This window comes from Dunckerocampus dactyliophorus, chromosome 1, assembly GCF_027744805.1.
Source record: "Dunckerocampus dactyliophorus isolate RoL2022-P2 chromosome 1, RoL_Ddac_1.1, whole genome shotgun sequence".
In the NCBI taxonomy this organism is placed as follows: domain Eukaryota; kingdom Metazoa; phylum Chordata; class Actinopteri; order Syngnathiformes; family Syngnathidae; genus Dunckerocampus; species Dunckerocampus dactyliophorus.
Genome location: NC_072819.1, coordinates 37,078,155 through 37,102,476, shown reverse-complemented (window position 1 = coordinate 37,102,476; position 24,322 = coordinate 37,078,155). Strand labels below are relative to the sequence as shown.

The 24,322-nt window shown below is 40.6% G+C and overlaps 1 protein-coding gene across 2 annotated transcripts in view; it reads left to right on the top strand.

The window, feature by feature from the left end:
• LOC129180600 (sodium- and chloride-dependent taurine transporter-like) overlaps positions 1 to 24,056 on the top strand; it is a 32,089-nt gene extending 8,033 nt beyond the window's left edge. The window contains exons 1-14 of one of the 2 annotated variants that reach the window (XM_054775134.1): positions 4,653 to 4,793; positions 6,070 to 6,299; positions 6,375 to 6,509; positions 10,553 to 10,787; positions 11,029 to 11,161; positions 11,524 to 11,658; positions 12,737 to 12,840; positions 12,983 to 13,107; positions 15,814 to 15,926; positions 16,519 to 16,656; positions 17,030 to 17,132; positions 19,988 to 20,088; positions 20,201 to 20,371; positions 22,520 to 24,056. In XM_054775134.1, the coding sequence (XP_054631109.1) occupies positions 4,783 to 4,793; positions 6,070 to 6,299; positions 6,375 to 6,509; positions 10,553 to 10,787; positions 11,029 to 11,161; positions 11,524 to 11,658; positions 12,737 to 12,840; positions 12,983 to 13,107; positions 15,814 to 15,926; positions 16,519 to 16,656; positions 17,030 to 17,132; positions 19,988 to 20,088; positions 20,201 to 20,371; positions 22,520 to 22,675 (1,890 nt within the window). In that variant the 5' untranslated portion in view covers positions 4,653 to 4,782 and the 3' untranslated portion in view covers positions 22,676 to 24,056. Of the gene's footprint in view, positions 1 to 4,652; positions 4,794 to 6,069; positions 6,300 to 6,374; positions 6,510 to 10,552; positions 10,788 to 11,028; positions 11,162 to 11,523; positions 11,659 to 12,736; positions 12,841 to 12,982; positions 13,108 to 15,813; positions 15,927 to 16,518; positions 16,657 to 17,029; positions 17,133 to 19,987; positions 20,089 to 20,200; positions 20,372 to 22,519 lie in introns of those variants that run through there. The other variant, XM_054775135.1, reaches the window with a different exon arrangement.
• The last annotated feature ends 266 nt before the right edge of the window (positions 24,057 to 24,322 follow it).

Below are 24,322 nucleotides of genomic sequence, written 5' to 3'. Positions count from 1 at the left end.
AACCTCTCTGAAAAACAATAACATTGAAAGTCCAGGCTCATTTCGGGCTTTTAATTTGATGTTGTTCCTGTCTTATTTTTACACAATACGTAATAAATAAGATCAATTAGATCACTATAAGGTACGTGTATTTTACTATCTTTCCAGGTGACTAGCTAGTGCGCTGCTAATTCTACCACTGCTAGCTCTTCAGCCATGGTCACATTGACATAAGCCCCCAAAAAGCTGTCTCCGGCTACGCCTGCCGTTAACTAGCAGCTCGTACCCAAATTTTAGCTCGCAGTTCATTGAAAAATCAGTCGAGAGACGACTCACATCCAAAAAAAAAAAACACTCGTGAGTTGGGACACTCGTATGCCAAGATACCACTGCATAAATGACGATAAACAAATACCGGCAGTGCTTCAGTACCTTCTCACAGCTCGGTTCTCTCTGGCAAGTCGATGTCGTCCGTGACAATTCAAACCACACCGACAGATACAAATAACTTTGGTCTTGTTGCGAGAACCATCTGCAAGGGCGTTGAAGCCAGATTTACCAATCAAAATACTCTTCTTCTGCTTGATATTTGTTCCCACTTGTGACTGCATAGTCATCGCTACTTCCTCAAACGATGGTGTGTGCTGTAGGTCAACCAGGACGAGCGCACGTCAAAAAAAAATAGTGCCGTTAAAGGAAACTTCCGTTAACGTGTTAACTTTGACAGCCATAGTTAAAATACAGGAAAAATATGGGAAAGTAGTAAAACGGGAGGGTGCCGGGAAAGATGGGCAAAGAACGATAGTTTCCCAGGGAAAAGGAGAGGGTTGACAGGTATGCATTTGACACAGATGCCATTAAATTGGAAGGCTTGTAGAGGACTAATACCATTCGAAAATCGTGCAGCAGCTTTATAACCTGTGGGATGAAACAGGCAACGAGCTGTCTTGATGCTGCGATAACGTTTGTTTTGACTGTCACAAAGATACAGTGGGAGCCTGAGCCGGTGCACCTCTAATAGTGAATATAACACACTTATTGGAAAGACATGTGAAACTGCTGGTCTATGCAACTAGCAACTAACCATGTCAACGTATTCATCAGTGTCTGTGTGGTTCTCCTGGTAGGGAGTGGTCGTGAAGATTTCCCAATCCGTATTCATGAAATACTCCTGCAGGGCGGCTCCTATCAGTCACCGCTTCTGACCTGTTATATTTCAGCAGTGGCTAGTGGAATTGACGTGACTGATAAGAAATCTTAGTGGCCATCCTAAACCATCTTGAGCAATTTCTTGTTTGGAACATTAGTTAACCGACATGTACACACTGCACTGTGAGTCATTTGTAAAGGCTTCATTATGCTACATATACAGTATTCTCCTGATCTAAATTTTAAGATCAGTTGAAAAATTCCAAGAATTTACATTTTGCACTTTTCGGATCTTAAGGAGGTTCTGAGAAAAAATTCTAAAAAAAGAAATAGGAGTGATGCAAAAATATTTTTGAGTAAGCAAATTTATTGCAAACAACCATTAAACTGAAAAAGGCTTTTCATCACCTGATCAAAAGTGTAAGACCACAGCACTTAAAAGCCAAAATTTGGCAAAAATGTGGATTCGGTGTCATTTTCTGTCAGGTTTTCACACGGTCATGATCTCTTGATGGCAAAGGCCAAAAAGCTGTCTCTATTTGAACACTGGTGGAGGTAGATCCAGAGGGTTACGGAACTAAAAAGTCAAGTGGTAGACCCCCGCCCAAAAAATTCCTCCCGGAATCATGGCAAGCTCCAAGTTTATTTGCTGCACTTGGTTTTTCACAGCGGCTGTGAGATGGGCTCCTCGTCCATCCAGCCCTTTTGATTGACCTCATCCACAGTAGTCCTTGCCCGGACCGTTTCATATAAAACGAAAGCACCAAGACGGACTTCCTTGAAAATGTTCAATTTTCATTTCTTCTGCAAGCCTTACTGCCCTCAGTCGAATGGTGACTGTAGAGACGTTTCTCCCGGCTATTCTTTGATCATTAATCCATTGCTCGAGTTGGTGTTCCAACTTGGGCCACCTCGCCTTGTTTCCGCGGAAACTCAGCTTCGTCTTCTTGACTTGGCGAAGCTCGTTTTCCTGCTTCCTCCACTTGCGAACCATGGATTAGTTTATTTAATTAACAGATTTTGGAACTCGGTGCCCACATAAGGCGCTTCGCATTATAAGGCGCCCCGTACATTTTGTAGAAAATTTAAGACTTTTAAGTGCACCTTATGTTTGTGAAAATACGGTAAATATGTACCAAGTTTAAAATTAAAAAAAGTTTTCCCATAATGCATTGTATCTGAGCAACCATTCATTGAGCCTCCCTCTGGGATCTGGGCTCCGAGCTCTCTGGCTGCCTTTGGTAGACAGAGGCAGCATTGCAGCGGCATCCATCCATTTTCTATGCTGCTTTTCCTACAATGAAATGCTTTTCTCAAACAAAATGCATTATGGGCAAACCTTTAAATGTTTTTTTTAAAACTCATATTGTTACACGTTTGTATATTTGTTCGGTATACCTTTTGAGTGTTAAGTTACTGTGTGAAGAGTTTAGCGTTGTTTGGAAAGGCCCTGTCACACCTTGACGATTTAGCCAGCTTACGCCAACGTATGAAAAATTTGGCCAATGTGCTGGCGTACTTCGAATAAGTTATGGGTAAGTTTTGTATATGTTAACAGCACGCGGAAACACGCTGGCATACATCTCAGTCGTCCAAAAATGTTGTGCCTGCATAAAACTTTTCGTCATATGTCAACGTATGATTCATACGTCCCGCATCCGCGGGCAATAAGTTATGCCATCGTTGACACCCGTTCACACACGTTATTTGTAAGTTATGCACAAGTCGTAATACGTCAACATACCTTGAGACAAAACTATCTTAGCTTGACCAGTAGAGGGCACTGTGACACTGGGAATGGAACTAACATTTATTTTTTATTTTTTTGCACTTTGTCTGAGAGAAACAATGCACGTTTTAATCAAGCATTATTGATCACGTCAACATAAAGTGCATAGGAGTATTTACATTCAAAAAGAATGGAGAGATACAGCATGTTACTGTTAGCGTAAGTAAGTTAGCGTTAGGTTTGATGCACTGTTAGTACTGTGTTAGTACTGGTCAAGTATGGAATCACAGGAGTGGCAAAATTAAAAGGGAATAAGTGTGGAAATACAAAGAGAAGCAATAATAAAAAAAATACAAATGTAGTCATATTCTTTTTCCATTTTGTCATTGTTTTTTCTGTATTGGCTTTGTTTTTTCCAATTTGCCGTTGTTTTTCCTGTTTTGTATTTGTCTTTTCCACTTGCGTTTTGTCATTGCATTTAGTAATGACAAAGACAAAAGAATGATTTTTGCATTGTCTTTGTTTTTTCCATTTTGGCGTCGCTTTTCCTGTTTTGTCTTATATTTTTTTTATTATTGATTCTCTTTGTATTTCCACATTTGTATATTTTTGTATTATTAATTCTCTTTGTATTTCCCTTTTAATTTTGGCACTCGTGTGATTCCATAGTCAAGCTGCTAAGTTATCTGCTAATGCAAACACGACAGCCTCCATCTCCTCTCAGCCAAAGCTTGCCAAGAAGATACAGTTTTGTCTCAAGGTATGTTGACGTATTACGACTTGTGTGTAACTTACAAATAACGTGTGTGAACGGGTGTCAACGAGCGCATAACTTATTGCCCGCGGATGTGAACGTATGAATCATACGTTGACATACGTCGAAAAGTTTTGTGCACGGACAAAATTTTTAGACGACTTGGACATACTACGACGTATGCCGGCGTGCTTCAGTGTACTCTTAACATATACAAAACTTACCCATAACTTATTCGACGTACGCCGGCCAAATTGGCCAAATTTTTCATACGTTGGCGTACGCTGGCTAAATCGTCAAGGTGTGGCAGGCTTTGGGCATAAGTTGTAATAACACGCTACGCATTCGTTGATATAAGTTGTCTATAGGTTATAGAAACGTTCTATATAAGTTACTAATACGTCATGTATACGTCAAACTCATTATGAAGACGCTATGTATACGCCCAAAATTGCAAAAAAAAACGTCGGCAGTTAAACGTATGCCATCAAAATGATCACGTCAGGCATGCGCTGGCTAAATCGTCAAGGTGTGACAGGGCCATAAGATGACACAGTGAGTCAGACTTTTATATTGAGTAATGACCTCAAAATGTACCGGAATTTATGGTATTTATTTATTCATTAAGTGTCTTAAGTGTATGTAAAGTGAGAACTAATTTAATTTAATTTAATTTAATTTAATTTAATTTGATCAAACCATCTGCAGGAAAGATAGCAGTGTGTACTGATACAACACCAAAGCTTAATTCATGGCAATATCAGCTTGAATATTTAGCACATCTGTTTGAATATTTTGGCACTTTACAGTAACGATACTAGGTTAAATTGTTAAAAAAAAAAACCTCCATAAGAAGTGTGCATGCGTGTTTGTGTGTGGGTGGGTGGGTGTGCATGCGTGTGTGTGTGTGTGTGTGTGTAGGTGTGTGTGTGTGTGTAGGGGAGGAGGAGGGAGCAGTGGGAAGTGGAAATTTACAGTCTCCCATGTTGGTACCTGAGTTGTCTGTCAAAGCGAGATGCCGTCCAATCTGTGCCTTGGATTTAATTGTCTTTAGCCGAGGGGGCGGGCCTTGCTGTCAGCTCCACTTCAGTGACCCGGCTTGGCATAAATGCATTCAGTACAGAGGAATGGTGACGACTGAGAGCGACAAACTCTTTACATTGTTGCAGCCATGAAGGAAATGTAAGTTTTCTTTAATTGCTTTGAATAGACATTAACTTAGTTGTGTGTCAATATGTTTTTCTGCTTGGAATAACTTTATTTAGCAAAATATCATAGATGATAATATGGGAGTTTCTTGAAAGTGTAGATGGATAATTCAAATTGATTACACTATCCTTATCTAGGAGATGAAGTATCACCTTGCCAATGACAATTTTAGAGTTGTTTATATACAATAATAAACCTCCCGCTTATTGAAATAGAAGGCAAAAAGTCCCAAGGACAGTTTGAATTAACTCTTATCTAGCGTCCAGGGAGCCTCTTTGTACTCTGAGTCAGTCAGGCAGGTGCATGAGCATTTATGGGTGCGAGAGAGGGGAGAGGAAGAGAGGATGAGAAATGGAGTGGGTGAGACCCAGTTATGTAATGAGGTTTGAGAATGAAAAGCCGCTCGGTTTGACTTGACTGAGAGAGAAAATGCCAGAAAACAATGACACAATGTGCTCACACTTTGGCTCAGGGCTGCTGAGGTGAGAGAACATGATGATCCCAGCGGTATTGGTAAAAGTTTGATGTAGGCGCACTTCATGTCATTGTTGGTGAAACTAAGCTGGCTGTTAATTACTGTTCTGCTTCTATTTGATTTTGTGACAGAATAAAGAGCAGTTGTTGTATTAATTTGTGTTGAACATGTGCTGGTCATTTCGTTCCTGTGGTCCTAGTTAATAGTTACTTAGTAATATATCCTATATATAGTATTTCCCGGAAAGTTACAGCATAAACACTCAGGTGTTCTTAAGCTGCTGTGTAAGCGGCCTGGGCGTTATCTTCCTCTCTAAATTTGGTTTACACTGGACCTATTAGACTGTAGCAAAAGATAAATGGTAACCTTTTGTCAGCCTTAAGTGCATATTCATTTCCTTGCTATTCAAACTATATATATTGCACTTCAAATGCTGTGTATTCATATTTGGTGGACGCCATTAGACTAGACTGCTGAAGCCCTTAAACATTCAATGTGTTTTATTTTCTTAATTTGACAAGTTGCCGTCGTGTCTCATTTTAAATTAGGCACCCAAACATTTCTTAGTCTTGAATGACCTCCACGCATCAACTGCTCAGATTAGCAAGATTAGCACCATGCCACTGAATATCATGTGCTTGGTGATTACACAGCAGTCTGTAACGCAATCAGGAGACAGTATTATCTCACTAATGCTTGGCCGGATCAGCATCTCATCCTGCTCACCTTCGTCCATCTCCAGTATACTGTATGTTCCCTCTCTGTTCTGCACAGCATGGCCCAAAAAGAGAAGCTTCAATGCCTGAAAGACTTCCACAAGGACACACTGAAACCCTCACCAGGGAAAAGCCCAGGCACACGGCCCGAAGACGAGGCCGAAGGCAAGGCCCCCCAGAGGGAGAAGTGGGCCAGCAAGCTCGACTTTGTTCTGTCTGTGGCTGGAGGCTTCGTCGGATTAGGAAACGTCTGGCGATTCCCTTACCTTTGTTATAAGAATGGTGGAGGTAGGCAGACAATGTACACCAAGTGGTGAAAGTAGTGAGAGGATCTCTGAGTGTGTTCCTGTGTCCAACACCCAGGTGCATTCCTCATCCCTTACTTCATCTTCCTCTTTGGGGGTGGCCTGCCTGTCTTTTTCCTAGAAGTGGCACTGGGCCAGTACACCTCTGAGGGTGGGATCACCTGCTGGGCCAAACTCTGCCCCATCTTCACAGGTCAGTCCAAACACGGTCTGCTTCACTGCTCATCATCAAGACCATTTGATAGCAATATCAGTAATGTTTGTGAATTAATGAAGTCCTAGACTGAACCACCACAACACTTAGACACACACTTACAATCCTATACAAAGTCGGCCTTTATAATGTTATGCTCAGTTTTGAATGACACTGGCGGACAGGTATTTACTGTATGTAATACCCTAATATATAGTTTATTATTGTGGTTGTAGTTGTTGCTGTTGAATTGAATGATATCATACCGAGAGCCGTGTTGAATATTTGGGGGCTAAATATGATCGTGGCTGTGTACTTGTTTCTACCAGTGAGTGAAAAAAGCAGAACTTTCCAGTCTCCAGTATCCAAGGTGGTCTCTGTGCACAGACAGCGTAGATGTTTTATTACTAGAAGGTGAATATTCAGCGTGATCAGCATGGAGGATGAATTAAATTAGAGTACTTCATTAGTGATACTTGATGTTGAATTTCTTACCGATATACGTTACACCGATATTGTCCAGCACTTCCAATACAGATATCAACCGATACCACAGCAGCTCTTCCCTCAAACAAATTTCAGGACACATCTTGTGGAATGAATACACACAATATACTTCTTTTACTGTGATGCCACTGGATGCATTGAACAAATAAACACTGTTTGTGCAAAATGATACAAATACTGCAAAATGAAAAGTATGTTAAAGAAAAGTGCCATATTATTTTCTTATTTTTTTGGTAGCAAAAGTCATTTAAAATATTATAACCAATAGTCAGCTAAAATAACGTCTTCCCCTACTATCAACAAGTAACATAAGTTACTCTTAATAAATCCACAATAACACTGGTAACTATACAACGAAGAAAGCTGCACATTTCTATGTGGCACAAACATCCGTATAAAAGACAAACTGTGAAATAAACTGGCCGCATTCACCACATCGCGCATGAAGGCAGCATGAAGAAAACATATTGGAAGTATTAAAAAGAAAACGCCTTACTCCCGCCTCGCTTAACCAGCACTTTCATTGCAAATTACATATTTATAATCCAAAGGCAAAGCGTGGAAATAATTCCAGACCACAGGCATAGTTAGCTAGCAAGCTTGTTGCTGTATGGACCACATCATCACTCACGCATATTTATATTGGCAGAAACAATAACGATATCTCAGTTTTATGCCAATCGGACGATATTATCGGTCATCCCTACTTGCATCATACAGTGATGCAGATACCAAGACGAAAATGGATTGCTCATTGTGTGTGTGTGTATACTGGATTGAGAGATTCTTGGTTGCCATAGAAACAGACAAGACAGAAAAAAGACATCAAGTTGCCTAGCAATGAACACTGCATGATGCGTTGTCACTGCACTGTTTGCTTCAACATTCAGCATATTATAAAGACTGCGGCATGCTGCTGTGGTCACGTTCTGTCTGGGTTTGTGATACTGTGCATGCAGACTATAGCATGTGGTACCACCACTCCCCTTCACAACCCTAGTTGTGTTAACATGAGAGCCATTACAAGAAGAGAGGGGACACCGAGCAAAAGTGGATTTCCAGCAGCTGCTGTTTTAGGAATATTTGCTTTGAAATTCCACACGTGTCCACTAAGTGGCCAGCCGCACGTCTTTTTGTCACATGGCTCATGCAGCACTCATGGGCACACCTGTCACACATTGACTCGTCTATCAGTTTGAATTTTTCATGCCAAGGTGCCAAAAAGGAGTTGTATAAAAATACTCTACATTGAGGTTCACAGCAAAGTCAGCAAAAAATAGCATAACATCATTAGAACCCAAACAAAAACTGGATGAGCCTAGATAAACTAGTGTGACCTCCCAGTCCTGATACCCTTTGACCTGGGTATCAGTGATGATAAACTAACAGGGGAAAATAACGATAATGGAACAGAAAAAGGAATTTATTACTAAAGGCCGCTTGCACTTGCATGAAAAAGTTTGTAAAACTTTTGTACATGTTTACTTAAAACATTTAGAAATCCAAATAGTTAGCAGTTAGCAGAAACAATGGTTTCCCCATGTTTACATAAAAGACATCAGGTTAAAAAAAAATAAAATTAAGTCATCACTTCAGCATTGTCTCTGTGGTGTTTTGATAAATGAAATATGAACCTATTATGTCACGAGAAAATCGGAAATGTAGTCATGAACAGAGCTGTCAAAATGCGTAGAAACAGACTTAGCGAACAGATGGTTGCGTCTGCGTTCTATGAGCATGCTGTGCCTGGAGCAGATGACCTTATGACTAGATGACGCATGCAGACGTTTCGAGAGGATGAGAAATCTTTCACTTTTGCCTTCATTAGTCAAAATTTCACATTTAACAAAAACAACATACAATGGCTCAAATGAATACAAAGTGTGTGAAAGGTGTCGAGCTGCATAGTGACAAATCCACAGCAAGTTATCACTCTGCAGCTGTTTGGTTTTATGGTTGCCACTGACAAAGTTAGCCACAGTAGAAGAATTTAGCAGCTTAAGAGCCAAATTTTCCCTCAGGAGGAAGTGCAGCCGACGACAGAGCTAAAACAGGAGGTCATTATGTGGTACGACAACATGACTACTAATATCAACGGCACTTTATTAGAGACACCTTCCTCATTATCATTTACATTTTTGGACCTGACTAATGTTGTTGGAATCATTCCTTATGAGATTTTGCTCTATGTTGACATGATAGCATCAGATTGTTACTGAAAACCCTCCTGGAAGTAGCCATCAGATTCTGGTACTTTGTGATCATAATGGCATGAACACAGTCATCAACAATAAGTGGTAATTGTGCCAATAAATACCCCCACAGTATGCCTCCAGCAGCCTTAACAATAGATACAAGGCAGGGTAGACTACCGACAGTGTGCATTTGTTATTTATGACAACCAACTTGATTAAGTAGCCTAAATACTCTATGTTGAGTTGCCAACATTGAAATGACTGATTAGGTATTTAAATGACCTTGGAAGTGAGGAGGTACATTACTAAAGGGACTGTATGTAGCAGGTTCCACCAGCTTCCTCGAGCGCAAATGTTGGCTGGTGGAATGTTGGCTGTAGTTAGCTGCTAGTATTACATCCTGCCTTTTCCTGCTTTGTGTATGCCAACGTACTAATGATAGCAGTTTGGCTCCTAACGTTAGCTATCATTGAATGTATAGCCTATCATAACAACAACATGACTGGCAATTGTTGATTGTTTCTCTGACACGCATGTGTACGCATTACGGACATGTACGTGAATACCGACAGCTGTGAGTGACAGCCAAGAACGGCAGTTAGTTTATTCGGGCCGAATGACAATTTATGACAATGTTTATGCCGTTTAATTTGTAATTGTTACAAATATAGACATTGTTCGTGCCATCTGTTCTTTTAAACCACTATTGGAAACATGCTAGCCAGTGGTAGTGTTCTTAGGTTATTTGGTTTCAAAAATGTAATGTGGAGAGAGTTGCATACTGTTTCCACCCAGCAGCTTGATTCAGTTCGGTACAGTTTGGCACTTCTCAACACACTTTTGTTGGGGCACCGAGCATAGTAGTGTTGTACGTTATGCTGGTTTACATTATTTGTGTCGCTTGTTCATATGTGACTCATACAGTACATCCAGTCATGGCAAAACGTATTTGACCACCCTTGTTTCTTCAGTTTCTTGTTCATTTTGAATGCCTGACACAACTAAAGGTACCTTTGTTTGGACAAATATAACAATGACAACAAAAATAGCTCATAAGAGTTGTATTGTTTGGCAGTACAATGCTGTAGCTATTCATGTAAGAACTTAAGTGATTTTGGTTATTATCAAGAAAACCATGGAAGTTGCTAGATATCAGCTCTTAAATTCAACTCTTATGAGCTATATTTGTTATCATCATTATATTTGTCCAAACAAATGTACCTTTAGTTGTACCAGGCATTACAATGAACCAATAAAGAGAATAAACAAGAGTGGTCTAATGTTTTTTTCCATGACTGTAATGTTAACTTGGATTTAATTTTCTTTCTTTCTTGTCTGCAGGAATTGGCTATGCCTCAATCGTGATCGTGTCCCTGTTGAACATCTACTACATAGTGATCTTGGCCTGGGGACTCTACTACCTATTTCAGTGCTTCCAGCCTGAGCTCCCCTGGGCCAAATGCAAGCAGCCCTGGAACACAGAACACTGTGTGGAGGACACTGTCCGAAAGAACAAGACCCTTTGGCTGGCTGCCAATGTTACCAACTTTACCTCCCCTGTGACTGAGTTCTGGGAGTGAGTATTTACTGACAGGCTGTCACACATCTCTTGTATGACATTAAATTGGTACAAATTGCTTTTCATTCTCATAGTCCTTATTTACTTACACTGTCTAATTGAACTGGAAATGGCACTGCAGTTAAAGATTTGAATGAAAAAAAAAAAGATAATTGAAGTCTCCATCATCACAACTTGTTCATGTCACATCACCGAGTTTTTGAAAGTATAAAAATGCCAATTGGTTTGATATGTGCAGACGCAACGTCCTGAGCATCTCCTCTGGGATTGAGGACATTGGGCCCCTGAAGTGGGACCTTGCCCTCTGTCTATTAGCTGTGTGGGTTATCTGCTTCTTCTGCATCTGGAAGGGAGTCAAGTCCACTGGAAAAGTGAGTGAAGAGATATGGACTGTGATTATTATTAATATGCAGCCTTCATTTACTTCTTTTGGCCCCTATTGCTCAAACATTGTCATTATGCCGCAAACTGGGCCAGGACAGCGAGGAAATGATTCACTCTCCCGTTATGGATTCACTTGTGCAATTATCTATTGTTGTACATACTTAAAAAGTTGTTCCATGTAGTTGACTTGAGGGATGTTCACAGGGTGAGACACATCTTATCCTGCAATCTGAACACATTGGTTTAGATAACGGCTAAATTTGTCATTGAAATGATGAGTCTATCTGTGAGTAATAGATGTTACGGGTCATGCATGGCAGGATTATAACAACAGCTTTGTCCTATGTAGGTCGTGTACATAACAGCAACTTTCCCATTTGTGATGCTGATTGTGCTGTTGGTGCGTGGAGTCACCCTGCCTGGGGCATCGGAGGGCATCAAATTCTACCTTTATCCTAACCTGACTCGCCTGCAGGACCCAGAGGTAGCACAGAAATTATTATTTTTTTGTTTCCTTTCTTTTTCTTCTGCATTCTTACGCTACAGATGTTAAGAACAAGTACAAATTTAAAACACTTCCGTTAAAATTTTCATGTGTGGAAAATGTTTTGAATCTATCTATCTAGTGTACATAAAAAAACGTCTGAAGTGAGCCGCAATACATCCAGATACAAGTACCTAATATAACACGTAATAGGCATCAGATTTTGGATCTATGTTTTTATGTTTTAGGCTTACGTCTTCAATCTTATAAATCCTCATCACAGCTGGAATCGTTATTGGCACTTTTCCATTGGCAATGCCGGTTTCTGCTTCGGTGATTTGGCAACTAGTTAGAATTTCTAGTTATAGTTAACTAGAAACGGCAAAACAAAATACACATATGCTGACATTTATTACACTTAGCTGTGCCTTAGTTACTCAGTAACCAATAGTTACTTATTAATACCGTAGCGTCAGACTCCACAGTCTCCATCCACTCTGCTGCATTGGTTCATTTTCCTGCTGCCGACAGTCTCCTCTTGAACAACACTGGCCGTCTTACAGCCACATATTGAAAAGTAAATATATGAGTTGGGGTTCTCCTCCACTGTTCTTGGTTGTCAGCGTGACTAATTATGTCTGATGAATTCAATGCAGTTTTCATAGTTTCCCATGGTACGACTTTGAAGTTGGAAAACTGACCGTTCTGAGCCGGAACTGGAAAAGCGGCACATATGGGAACATATTTGTGAAAGTTATTGCCTTGCAGCTTTTATTTGCTCGGCAGATGCAAGTTGTTGATGCAAAGTTAATGGTCAATACAGACAATGAAGTAAACATTAACAGACAGTATGACCAAGGGAAGAAGTAATTAACTTTTGTGATCTGAATGCAGAATCTGGATCAAATTTGGTAGCCCCTGTATGACTTGTATTGATTAAATTTGGAATACTATCAGAACATGAATTCTGGATTCCTGTCTCTGTGGAAAATAGATGCAACTCATGCAGGCAACAAAAACCACTTCAATATTTGCAGTCGGTCTTATCTGGAATATTCTTTATCACTTGTGTCTGCAGGTGTGGATTGACGCAGGAACCCAAATTTTCTTCTCGTATGCCATTTGCCTGGGCGCCATGACATCACTGGGGAGCTACAACAAATACAAATACAATTGCTACAGGTGAGTGGTACCTCCTCTGGGGGGGAGGGGAAGAGGAGTCTGTCGTAGTGACATGTGTCAGAGACGGCTGCGTGAAAAGAAAATGGGAACTTCGGTTCCGCTTGTGTTCATTAACAACCTCCATGACATATGTGTGACATAGGGACTGTTTGCTGCTGGGAGGCCTCAACAGCGGTACCAGCTTTGTGTCTGGCTTCGCAATATTTTCCGTCCTGGGCTTCATGGCACAAGAACAAGGGGTGGACATTGCCGATGTGGCAGAGTCAGGTACGAGGGTTGAAGGTGCTGGCAGTAGTGATGGTGGGTGCTGCTGCCTAAAAAAGAAAAGACAATTGGAGACTTGGCAAAATTATTAGTAAAAAATACATGTAAAAATTTAACTGAAATGTAGAGGTATCGGCAATTGCACACTCCTTGGGAAAAAAGCCTCCATGAACTGTTACAGGCATGTGATTCCTGCGTCACCACCTTTAAGGGCAGATTTGATGGTGTGGGTCAGGTGCAGTGTGTGCTCAGCTGCTACAGTATTGGGCTGACATCACTATAACACACGCCCCCACACTGTTTCCCTTCCGTGCTCATGTGTCCTCATGTCGCGCATCCAAGCTGCTCATATCGTGTTGTAGCTTTGGGACACAGCTAAGAAGATTGGCGATGGGCCGTGCGTGTAATCACTGGCGACGAGCTCCACACTGCCAATGATGCCCCTCTTCCTCCTCCCAGTTGTGTTAACAAGCTGTGGACCGCCAGAGGTGGATGCCATGGGTTCTGTTTTGGATTTCCTTTTTTTTTCTCCTCCCCATCTCACATGGATTTTGACAAAGATGCATCTTCTTTCAGCACTGTAGATATGGAAATCTTGCCTTGACTTCAACTCCACTGCCGTCCTGTGACGTCATATATTATGATCTTGGCTGCAGCACTGTGATGGTCCATGTGTACATCCATTGGGGATGTCCCGATTCACATTTTTTGGCTTCCGATCCAATTTTTTTTATAGTCTTGCTGATCTGATCCGGTACCGTTCCTTTTTTTTAACATAAGGTTTTGTTGCAAACATGAATTTGTGGAATTGAATATTGTTATGAAAATAGCTTTTCCAAACATAAAAAATAATGCAATCAAAGTATTGCTGAATTTACTTTTTTATTGCACAGCATGACCAAACAATATAGTTTGGCTTTTGTAAGAAACCTCTGTGAGTCAGGTCCCTAATCCAAGAAAAGATCCAATAAAAGTCCATCCAATAAAAGATAAAATTGGAAAAAATGCTTTTGGGTATGATCATTAATAGGATCATTAATCATTTGATATGGTTATAGATCAATCTGTGGTGTGATTTAGAATATATGAAATTTTTTTTAACAAACGCTCGTCAACGCAATAGTAATTTAATGATGGTCCCTAGTGTGAACAACCAGTGGTTACAGCCACACTTCCCGTGCGAGCTCCTTGCACCATGAAACAGTAGTCCGGGCACAGTGAGGAGGAACTACCGCTGTAGCTACGGAGCCAAATATCCAACGTCCAATGTGAAACTAACTTCACTGCGGACATGTCTGCAGGGTGGTGTTACGTTTTTATTCTTCTTGCGGGTGGCGGGAGTCGAGTGGCAACCAGCTTTGAGGCGCATTAGTGCACCTGCCATGTTGGAGTGTGGCCCAGAGTTACGAACGTTGTACGGCAACCGGATCGGCCCGATCTCATGGCGGAAGCGAATTTTGTCCGATCTTCAGTGGCTCGGCAGCCGATCCCGATCCTGAAGATCGTGTCGGGACATCCCTTGTGTAGATACTGTACTGATTGACAATGTCAGAGGTAATGTTTTTCATGCCAACGAAAGGTGACTCTAGTCGACCTCTTTCACATGACAGACATGTACAGTAATTGTAATAATTTAATTGGTCCAGTTCACCTAGTCACTCACATAGCAGCCACTGTGTTTGACTGATGATGCGGTATGCTTTGGAGCATGAGGGCTCTTTTATAAAAAGAATACTGGGTACAAGTTCTTTGAGCAGTACCTTTTCATTTATGAAGGTACATCTCCTGGTTCATTCATTCTTTTGCATATGCATAGCTCACTACATTTTGTTACAGCTTGCAATACATGTAGTATTACTGTATTGTTTTTTTAGGTATTTATTGTTATTACCTGTTTTTGCTGTACTTTTGCTGTGCTTCAGCCTCTGAATGTTCACTGTGGGAAACAATAAAAGTTTATCTTATCTTATGTGCCGGCCCAAAGCGGTTTGAATAACGAGAGGTGACTCCTGAGATAAAAGTCAACAATATACGTATGAGTAATGTTGCTCTATTTCCTTCAACACAGAATGGGAGCAAACTGGTGATTTGATTTGATTTAGTTGGCAATTGTGTCACAGGCCTACAAAGATAATAAGTCGAAGACTAAATAAGATGTTAACATACTAGTAGTGGGTAGCGACAATAAATTGACATTAATGATTTAACATTATAGCATTGCTGGGTATGAGCTAAATACGAGCTAGGGACACTCATCATTTTGACTAGCTGTAAATATGTACTGCTTGATAGCTAATGTTGTTCAAAGGATATCAGTTGTTAGATATGCAAAGGAGTGAAATGTACAAACAAAACAGAATTTATCTAAGGTCGTATATAAAGGATCTATTTCAATGAGACTTTTGTGGTGGCTTGCATTTATGATTCCTTTGTTACCGTTTTTTGTCCTGAAAGTACTGTAAGCATAAGCGCATCTGCGCATCGCCTTCATGGTGACACACGACACCTTTTTATCTATGAGCTGTTCTCTAGATTAGGTCACATTTCCTGTAGATTACAGGGAGTGCCAGACCCTGTTCATCCTCACTAGCTCAGCCTTTACATTATTTTTCCGATCCGCTTATGTCGTCTAAACTAAAATTAGATGAGAGTTGTTAACGCTGTCCTTTGCCCCCTCTACGCCCCTTCCCCAATCTGTTCTCCCTCCAGGTCCTGGTTTGGCCTTCATTGCGTACCCTAAAGCAGTGTCCATGATGCCACTGCCAACCTTCTGGGCCATTCTCTTCTTTATCATGCTGCTGCTACTTGGTCTTGACAGCCAGGTCTGTGCTCGACATTGGTGCTCATGACTACAAGCAGACATACGATCATATTTCATGTCATAGTCCTGTCAGGCTGAGTCCACATATACAGATATTACATTTGTAGAAGAAAAATCTCTGTCCACATGAAATGCATTTGCATTTATGGAGTTTTTCCAAAAAGCCAGTATCTGTGACATGAAATTCATCATGTCATGCAAAAATTATTCTCTGTAAAATATGTTGTGTGTTAATATTTTTGGGTGTCTGGATTAATGCGATTTACATCATTTGTTATTGGAAAATTAGTTATGGACGGCAAGTATGGGTGCCCATAGGCTGATATATGCAGCTGTTTTTTATGATTGGTTTTCATTATAGGGAAAAAACAGATACTGATATCAATCGATATTATTTATGCCGATATGAAATTGTTATTTTATTGGTGGGCCGAAAGTATCGGACATCCCTAGTATTAACATATTAACATTTTCCATTATATATTATCCATATTTTACTATTCTTTCCCATGCAATATTTCTAACTTTGACCATTCCTGGAATTGCAACACTATTCACTACAGCACCCACTAACAACTCTTTTGTCTCCACAGTTTGTTGAAGTGGAAGGACAGATCACATCCATAGTGGATCTGTATCCGTCCCTCCTGAGGAAGGGTTACCGGCGGGAGATCTTTATAGCCATCATGTGTTTCTTGAGCTATCTCCTTGGACTCACCATGGTAACTAAAGTAAGTCATCTCTTGAAGCCTCTGCTGTCCTCTGTACCTGCTTCAAGGCACCCAGAAACTGTAGAGATAAGGTCATAGACTTTCCACTGGTTTTGCTATTACCACCAAATATGGCTCCCAACATTTTGAATCCCCACATTCCGGTGCAACTTTGATGGACCAATTTGGCCTGTTGCTTTAGCTGTACTTAGCTGTGCTTCAATGAGCACCTGTGGAACTCCGCTCCAGATGGTCAGGTGCCAACATTCTTGTGCTTTACATTCAACATCCCAGCCTACCCCCTGTTTTAATGTCCCTTCGATCTCTGCATCTTTGTTTCATTGCATGAACGCACATCACAAGGGGAATTAATGACACTCTTCTTTCTTCCCAGGGTGGCATGTATGTGTTTCAACTCTTTGACTACTATGCAGCCAGCGGTGTGTGCCTTTTGTGGGTTGCATTCTTTGAATGCATTGCTGTAGCCTGGGTTTATGGTAAGTGGAAGTGACTCTTGGTTGGTTTCTGTGAGCTCTTCATCAAAGTAATGATCCAGAAAAGTTTGTGTTTTTCCATGGGAAACAAAAGTGTCCTTGTGGATCTCTTCACATCATTTGCGATGAATAGATAGGGATAGTTTAGATTCAGATTCTTAGATTTAGTCTAATAATAACACTAGTGAGTTACAGTTAAACCAGGCGGATGAGGCGGCACCACTCACTGAAAGATATGACCAACCAGTGTTGCTTTGGCAGCCATCGTAGTTTTAGTCTTTTGGACAAAAATGGTTATCAGTTTTAGTCACATATTAGTAACTTCTATTTGTGATAGCTTTAGTCCTTTTTGATAGCTTATTGACCACATGACTGGCACCCAGCCTGTAGTTAAGCTTTCTGATCTGTCTTTTTGAGCAATAGGCAAAATTACAATGTATGTGTACTAGGGGTGTCACGAGACAATACACGAGATTGGGTCCACGGGGCATTAATTTTAAGAAAAGTACAATGAAAAAATATGACTTTTGTGATGTTAACTGTCCCACAAATTGATGTAAAACGATATCATTAACATTTTTGAGCCCAAATAAACCACTAATGTTATGATTAGACGTGCTTCGATCAATCGGCCACTGATCAGTATCGGCCAATTTCCATGAAAAAGCACGGCATCGGCATAAACAGCCGCGGCTGGCGAAACCCACCGCCAACTTACAGCAAATCACGCACACGGGAGCTTATGAGCGGCTGCGACCAGCCACAACGGTGAGTGACGCACCCACATCCAGAGAGAATTGTACAAGTCTCCCCTTAGATTGGCTGTCAGATGTGGAGGGAATTTGGGGATATCAAAATAGTTCAGAGGTGGAAAAGGAAATGGCAGCATAAAACCCTGATCGGAGCATCCCTAATTGTAAGCATGCTGCTAACGCTGTCAATCCAAGTGTGCAGTTCATTTAGAAACATGGGGAACAGCAACAGGTCTAAAATGCTACATTTCCCTCACAGCAGGCATGGGCGTTTGACAAAATGATTTTGATCGATTATAGGGAAAATTAACAAACAGTCCATGAATTATTTGTTAAACAGGGACATCTCTGAATGTTGTGAATTCCTATTTCCATGTCAGTGTTGTGTTGAGTAGAATAATGCTGCACAGAGCCGTGGTGTCCTAGAAGAGATATTTCAAGATTTCAATTGAAAAACCTGAACCCGTCCCATAATTTTATCGTTTTTGTATCCGATTCTGGTCTGATAAATATTGAACATTTATATTGAATGTGCATAATTTTTTATTTTATATATATATATAGCCAGATGAGGTGGCTCGGGCATCAGGATGCCCCTCGGATGCCTCCTCGGAGAGGTGTTCAGGGTATATCCGACCAGTAAGCGGCCTTGGGGAAGACCCAGGACACGTTAGAGAGACTATGTTTCTCAACTGGCCTGGGAACACCTCGGGATCTGCCGGGAGGAGCTGGACGAAATGGCTGGGGAGAGGGAAGTCTGAGCTTCCCTGCTTAGGCTGCTGCCCCCGCGACCTGATCTCGGATAAATAGGAGAGCATGGATAGATGGATGGGGAAAAAAAATCTCCAGAACATAACTTCTTTGATTAAAGAAAAGAACTCTCAGAACTTTTGAAATTGGTGTGATTCAGAGTAACAGTGCATTCTGCCAAATTCGTTAATAGTTACAGGTTTTAGTAGGGGACAGTGACATGTGGTGATGTTCATGGCTGGTGAAGCAGTGACTCCTTTGGGTTTATTTTAATGTTACCACAGGTTACTCATTAAGAGGAAAACAAAAAAAGAGACTAATCCATTTTGGTTAAAAAATGTTTTCAACTTGTTTTCATCTTGGCAGTTCTTGGCAAATTCATGCATGCATTCAACATAGCACAAGAATATCTTGCATTTGACTTGTTTGTAAATGTAGCTCTAGCCGCCACTACTGTTTGTGTATTTCAGTAAAGTAAAAAAAAAAAAAGCTGGCTTTTCCTCTGTGCAAGGACTACAACTGATAAGCACCTTCCAGCTCACGCAACACCCGACCCTTTCAGGATGCATCGGTGCCGCAAATACTGGTGTATTTTATTATCCCATTGGCAAAAATAATGATATCACACTGACATTAAAGACATTACACAGGCTGTAGAAAGCCATGGCATATAATAAATGTTTCTGCAACATTATATTATGGGCGACATGTAGTCAAACAGAAACTGGCAGGTGCCATAAACCAGCTCTGTGTGCACTAGACAGTAGGCGGGGCTTACACACTTAGCCGAGAAGCGACTCTCACAGTGGCCTCATCTTAGGTTTCTGCCATGTATTTGATCAAGAAATGTGCAAATCCAGTGATTTTTAATTAAGAAAATGTTAAAAACGATTGGAATCATACAGAAAATACATTTATAATACAGTCGAATGGACAAATATTAATATTTATTTTATTTTATTTTTTTTTTCATCATTGTGAGTGAGGCTCTGCCCCAACTGCCTCCCCCGACCGCACATCACTGATAGGCGATAACACGATGTACCATGCTGTTCAACAGGAGCTGTATTAAACTGCAAGTTGTGTTGTTGTTTGAAATAGTTCAACAAGCTCACTTCTAAAGGTTCAGGTTGGTGGTCATGTTAATTCCCCTTAAACTTAACATATATTCGGTCTTTTTAACTGTGCACAATTCTAAAGTGTCATGGGTGTCAGCTCAGAGAGGCTAACGGGTGGTTGCTGCGCTAAGATTATTCAGACATGATATTGTTTACACAGCGAGATAAGACCTTGTAAAGCCGTTGCTCAACAACAAACATGCAGTGACCTTTTCTTTACTGTCAATGTGTTTGTCAGGAGTTGATAATTTCTATGATGGAGTCGAGGATATGATTGGATACCGACCAAACTCGTGGATGAAATGGAGCTGGACCATCATCACACCAGTCCTCTGCATGGTGAGAGCGCCACTATGAGCTTTTACTTTATTGCATCCGAGGGTCGCCAGTGTTGACAATCATGCTTTTAAGGTACAAGTTGAGCTAAAATCTGATCGTGTCTTTCCCTCAGGGCTGTTTCGTCTTCTCCCTGGTCAAGTACAAGCCTCTGACCTACAACAAAATATATGAGTACCCTGACTGGGCCATCGGCCTGGGCTGGTGTTTGGCCTTGGCCTCCATGATCTGCATCCCCATGGTGATGGTCATCAAGATCTTACAGTCTGAGGGACCCCTCATTGAAGTGAGTGGAGCACTGGAAAACGTGAAGAAAAGTGAAGAAAAGTATTGGAACACTGCTAGAATCTTTCAGCGCTCAACGCCAGTCCTGTTTTACTTCTCTTGTTCTTGTCTTAAGTCCCCTCGTTAAGGCTGTTGTGTTTCAAATAAGTCTGTGAAAAGAAAAGGAAAAAGCAAAACATGAGCATAGTTAGACTCGCGCAGTTTGCTGACATCTGGTGAGATTTCTTGCATGATAGTAAAATTTTCCCCAGGCATATTTTCCCGAACATTTTAGTTACTTTCCAATCTATAACTTCTCAGGGTCATCTCACTTTAGGGCAGGGATGTCCAAAGGGCCACTAAAAAACAAGCAGAAGGCCAGGAGCCATTTCTTATTGGCCCGAGGCATATTGTAAAAATCAAATGAATTCATCGTTAATGAGATACATTATTACTAATTTGCTTCGTCACCTTTAACACAAGACGTCAACATAAAACAAATAGTATCTCTTCATTTAGATTTAAATGAATGATATAAAATGGTGTGAAAAAGTGTTTCCTGATTTCTGATTTTTTTTGTCACGTTTGTCACACTTAAATGTTTCAGATCATCAAACAAATTTAAATATTAGTCAATGACAACATAACTCAACACAAAATGCAGTTTTTAAATTATTTTTGTCATTGCGGGAAAAACGAAGTCCAAACCGACATGGTCCTGTGTGGAAAAAGTGATTGCCGCCCTGTTAAAACATAACTAAGATTAACTGAGATCCATCAGTCTGGAAAAGGTTATAAAGCCATTTCTAAAGCTTTGGGACTCCAGCAAAACACAGTGAGAGCCATTAGCCACAAATGACGAAAACATGGAACAGTGGTGAACCTTCCCAGGAGTGGCCGGCCAACCACAATTACCCCCAGAGCGCAGCAACGACTCATCCAAGAGGTCACAAAAGACCCCACAACAACATCCAAAGAACTGCAGGCCTCACTTGTCTCAGTTAAGGTCAGTGCTCATGACTCCGCCACAAGAAGAACACTGGGCAAAAACGGCCAGCATGGCAGAGTTTCAAGATGAAAACCACTGCTGAAGAAAAACAACATTACAGCTTGTCTCAATTTTGCCAGAAAACACCTTGATGATCCCCAAGACCTTTGGGAAAATACTCTGTGGTCTGACGAGACAAAAATTTAACTTTTTGGAAGGCGTGTGTCCCATTACATCTGGCATGAAAGTAATGCCACATTTCAGAAAAAGAACATCATACCAACAGTAAAATATGGTGGTGGTAGTGTGATGGGATGGGATGGGATGTTTTGCTCCTTCGGGACCTGCAAGACTGTGATAAATGAAACCATTAATTCTGCTGTCGAATAAAACATCTTGAAGGCGAATGTCAGGCCATCTGTCTGTGACCTCAAGCTGAAACCAGCTTAGGTTCTGCAGCAGGACAATGATCCAAAACACACCAGCAAGTAACCTCTGAATGGCTGAAGAAAAACAAAATGAAGACTTGGAGTGTCCTAGTCAAAGTCCTGACCTGAATCCTGTTGAGATGCTGTGGCATGACCTTAAAAGGCAATTCATGTTGGAAAATCCTCCAATGTGGCTGAATTACAACAATTCTGCAAAGATGAGTGGGCCAAAATTCCTCCACAGCGCTGGAAGAGACTAATTGCAAGTTATCGCAAACGCTTGATTGCAGTTGTTGCTGCCAAAGGTGGCACAACCAATTAGGTTTAGGGGACAATCACTTTTTCACACAGGGTCATGTAGGTTTGGATTTTATTTTCTCCCTTAATAATAAAAAGTTTAATTTAAAAGGTGCCTTTTTTGTTCAGTTGTGTTGTCATTGACTATCATTTAAATTTGTTTGATGATCTGAAACATTTAAGTGTGACAAACATGCAATAAAATAAGAAATCAGGAAGGGGGAAAACACTTCGACACCACTGTATATTTTTTTGTCACAGATTCAAGGACAATTAACAATGATTGGTACATATAAATCAGTTCCCAGTGAGATACATTGTGACTGTCTACCACCATGCATTTGTGGTTCAAATAATTAGAAATGAAGCAACTTATTATGAAACAATTGTCTGTGGTACAACTGCATAGTTGTCCCTAACTACATGATGCTCATGTTGCTCCATCTCCTTCACGCAGAGGATCAAAGCGGTGGCGGCCCCAGCGAAGTCAGGCGTGAGCTCCCGGCCCAAAGAGTACATGGCCAAGGAGAGTGAGCTGACGCAGCCCCTAGATCCCAACGGGAACAACGGCTTGATCAAGCCCACCCACACCATTGTAGAAACAACCATGTGAACGCTCTCTGTGAGAGGAATACGATTGATGTGCTTTGTGTTCTTGCTAACGTTGATAGGTTTACATTGACCTGCATATTCACCTTTAGAGATCCTGTGGTTTCATATCTATGAGGGGAATTATATATTGATGTAATTTTATCTCTTGATTTATTTTTTTTTTACCATATCAATATTGTTAATGTCGCAACTGTTGTTGTAGTTGGCACTGATCTTAAGCTGTATTTTGACATAGAACATGTTATATGTTTACTACCTTTCTTCTTGTTGATTCCGAAGCGATTGGGGATTTTTTGGTTGGACAAAGAAGGAACGATAAAATTCTTGCTTCTCTTAAATTCTGCAAACATAACTTGTTAAAAAAAAAGGTAGCTGACGTGTGAACAATCTGCAGGTGCCTGCGGCCGCTATGTTTCTGGTACTAACTCATCTTCATCTTGCAAGGAAGACATGCACCCATTCATGTTGATAGAGAGCCCATCTGTCAGAGCACATATCCTATACAGTATATATAACATGGACATTTTAATATGCAGCATGTAGACTTGCTTGACCTTGCTTTGACATTAAGGCACTGGCCAAATACAACAATAAATGCATTTACATGAAGGTTCATCTTCAAGAACAAATATAAATAATCACAATGCAGGGGAAGAATGTGCAGTGAAAAGGGAAATGGCATTTTAGAGTATTTGTACCCTGCCTGTGTGACTGAAAGTCAGCCCTAGTGCATTTTTTTGGAGACCTCTCTGCACTTTATTGCTGTTTCACCTTTATTGTAGTGTTTGTTTTTATTGTTGCAAGGTGTTGCTTTAGAATTTGCAGCACATTTCAGCAGAAAGTATTTTACCATGTAACTTTTTGACATAATTCATCTTAATAAACCTTGTCTATAGAACGTGTCTCTGATGGCACAAAGTAAAAAAAGAACCTAAATGAATACACTCTGACAGCTCTCACGTACTCATTTTGTGCTTGTTTCAAATTGTTAACGGTGACTTTATCAAGTTGTACAGTAGAATAGCAGTTGTTGTAAATCACATATGCCTTTTGTAACAATTTTGTACTTCATACAAACACCATGACTGGTTTAGCGACAACTCAGAAATGATCATTTGCGTAGTGCAATATTCAATGTAGGAATTGCAACTTTTGAACGTTTAATGTCGATTCATCTGAATTAAATGCAGTAAATGAATGAAATGAAATGCAACACTGTATTCTCAAAGGCAACGACTCCAAACATAATGTGCTGGATCCACCACAGCTTCGTCCATTCAAAATCTAAATGTACCAAAGTATATTTGTCACAAATCTGTATCTTTTCAGATGCACGTTGCATCATTTCCATATAGAGTACAAATAAACAGTTTTTCTTTGGATTTACTGAGTTGCTCTTTTTTTTTCCTATGCATGCATTTGCATAGAAATGTGCTCATTTACAACTGAATATTAAGTCATACTGCTGACTGCATTCACTGCTCACATTCACACAAATGATATAAAACATACAATGAAAGCAATTGTTCAGATTAGGGATGCTCCGATCGACTGGCCACCAATCGGTATCGGCTGAGTTCCGTAAAAAACATGTGATCGGCAGATGCGGATAAATGTTTTTCAAAGCAGATCGCAAAACCGATCAGCG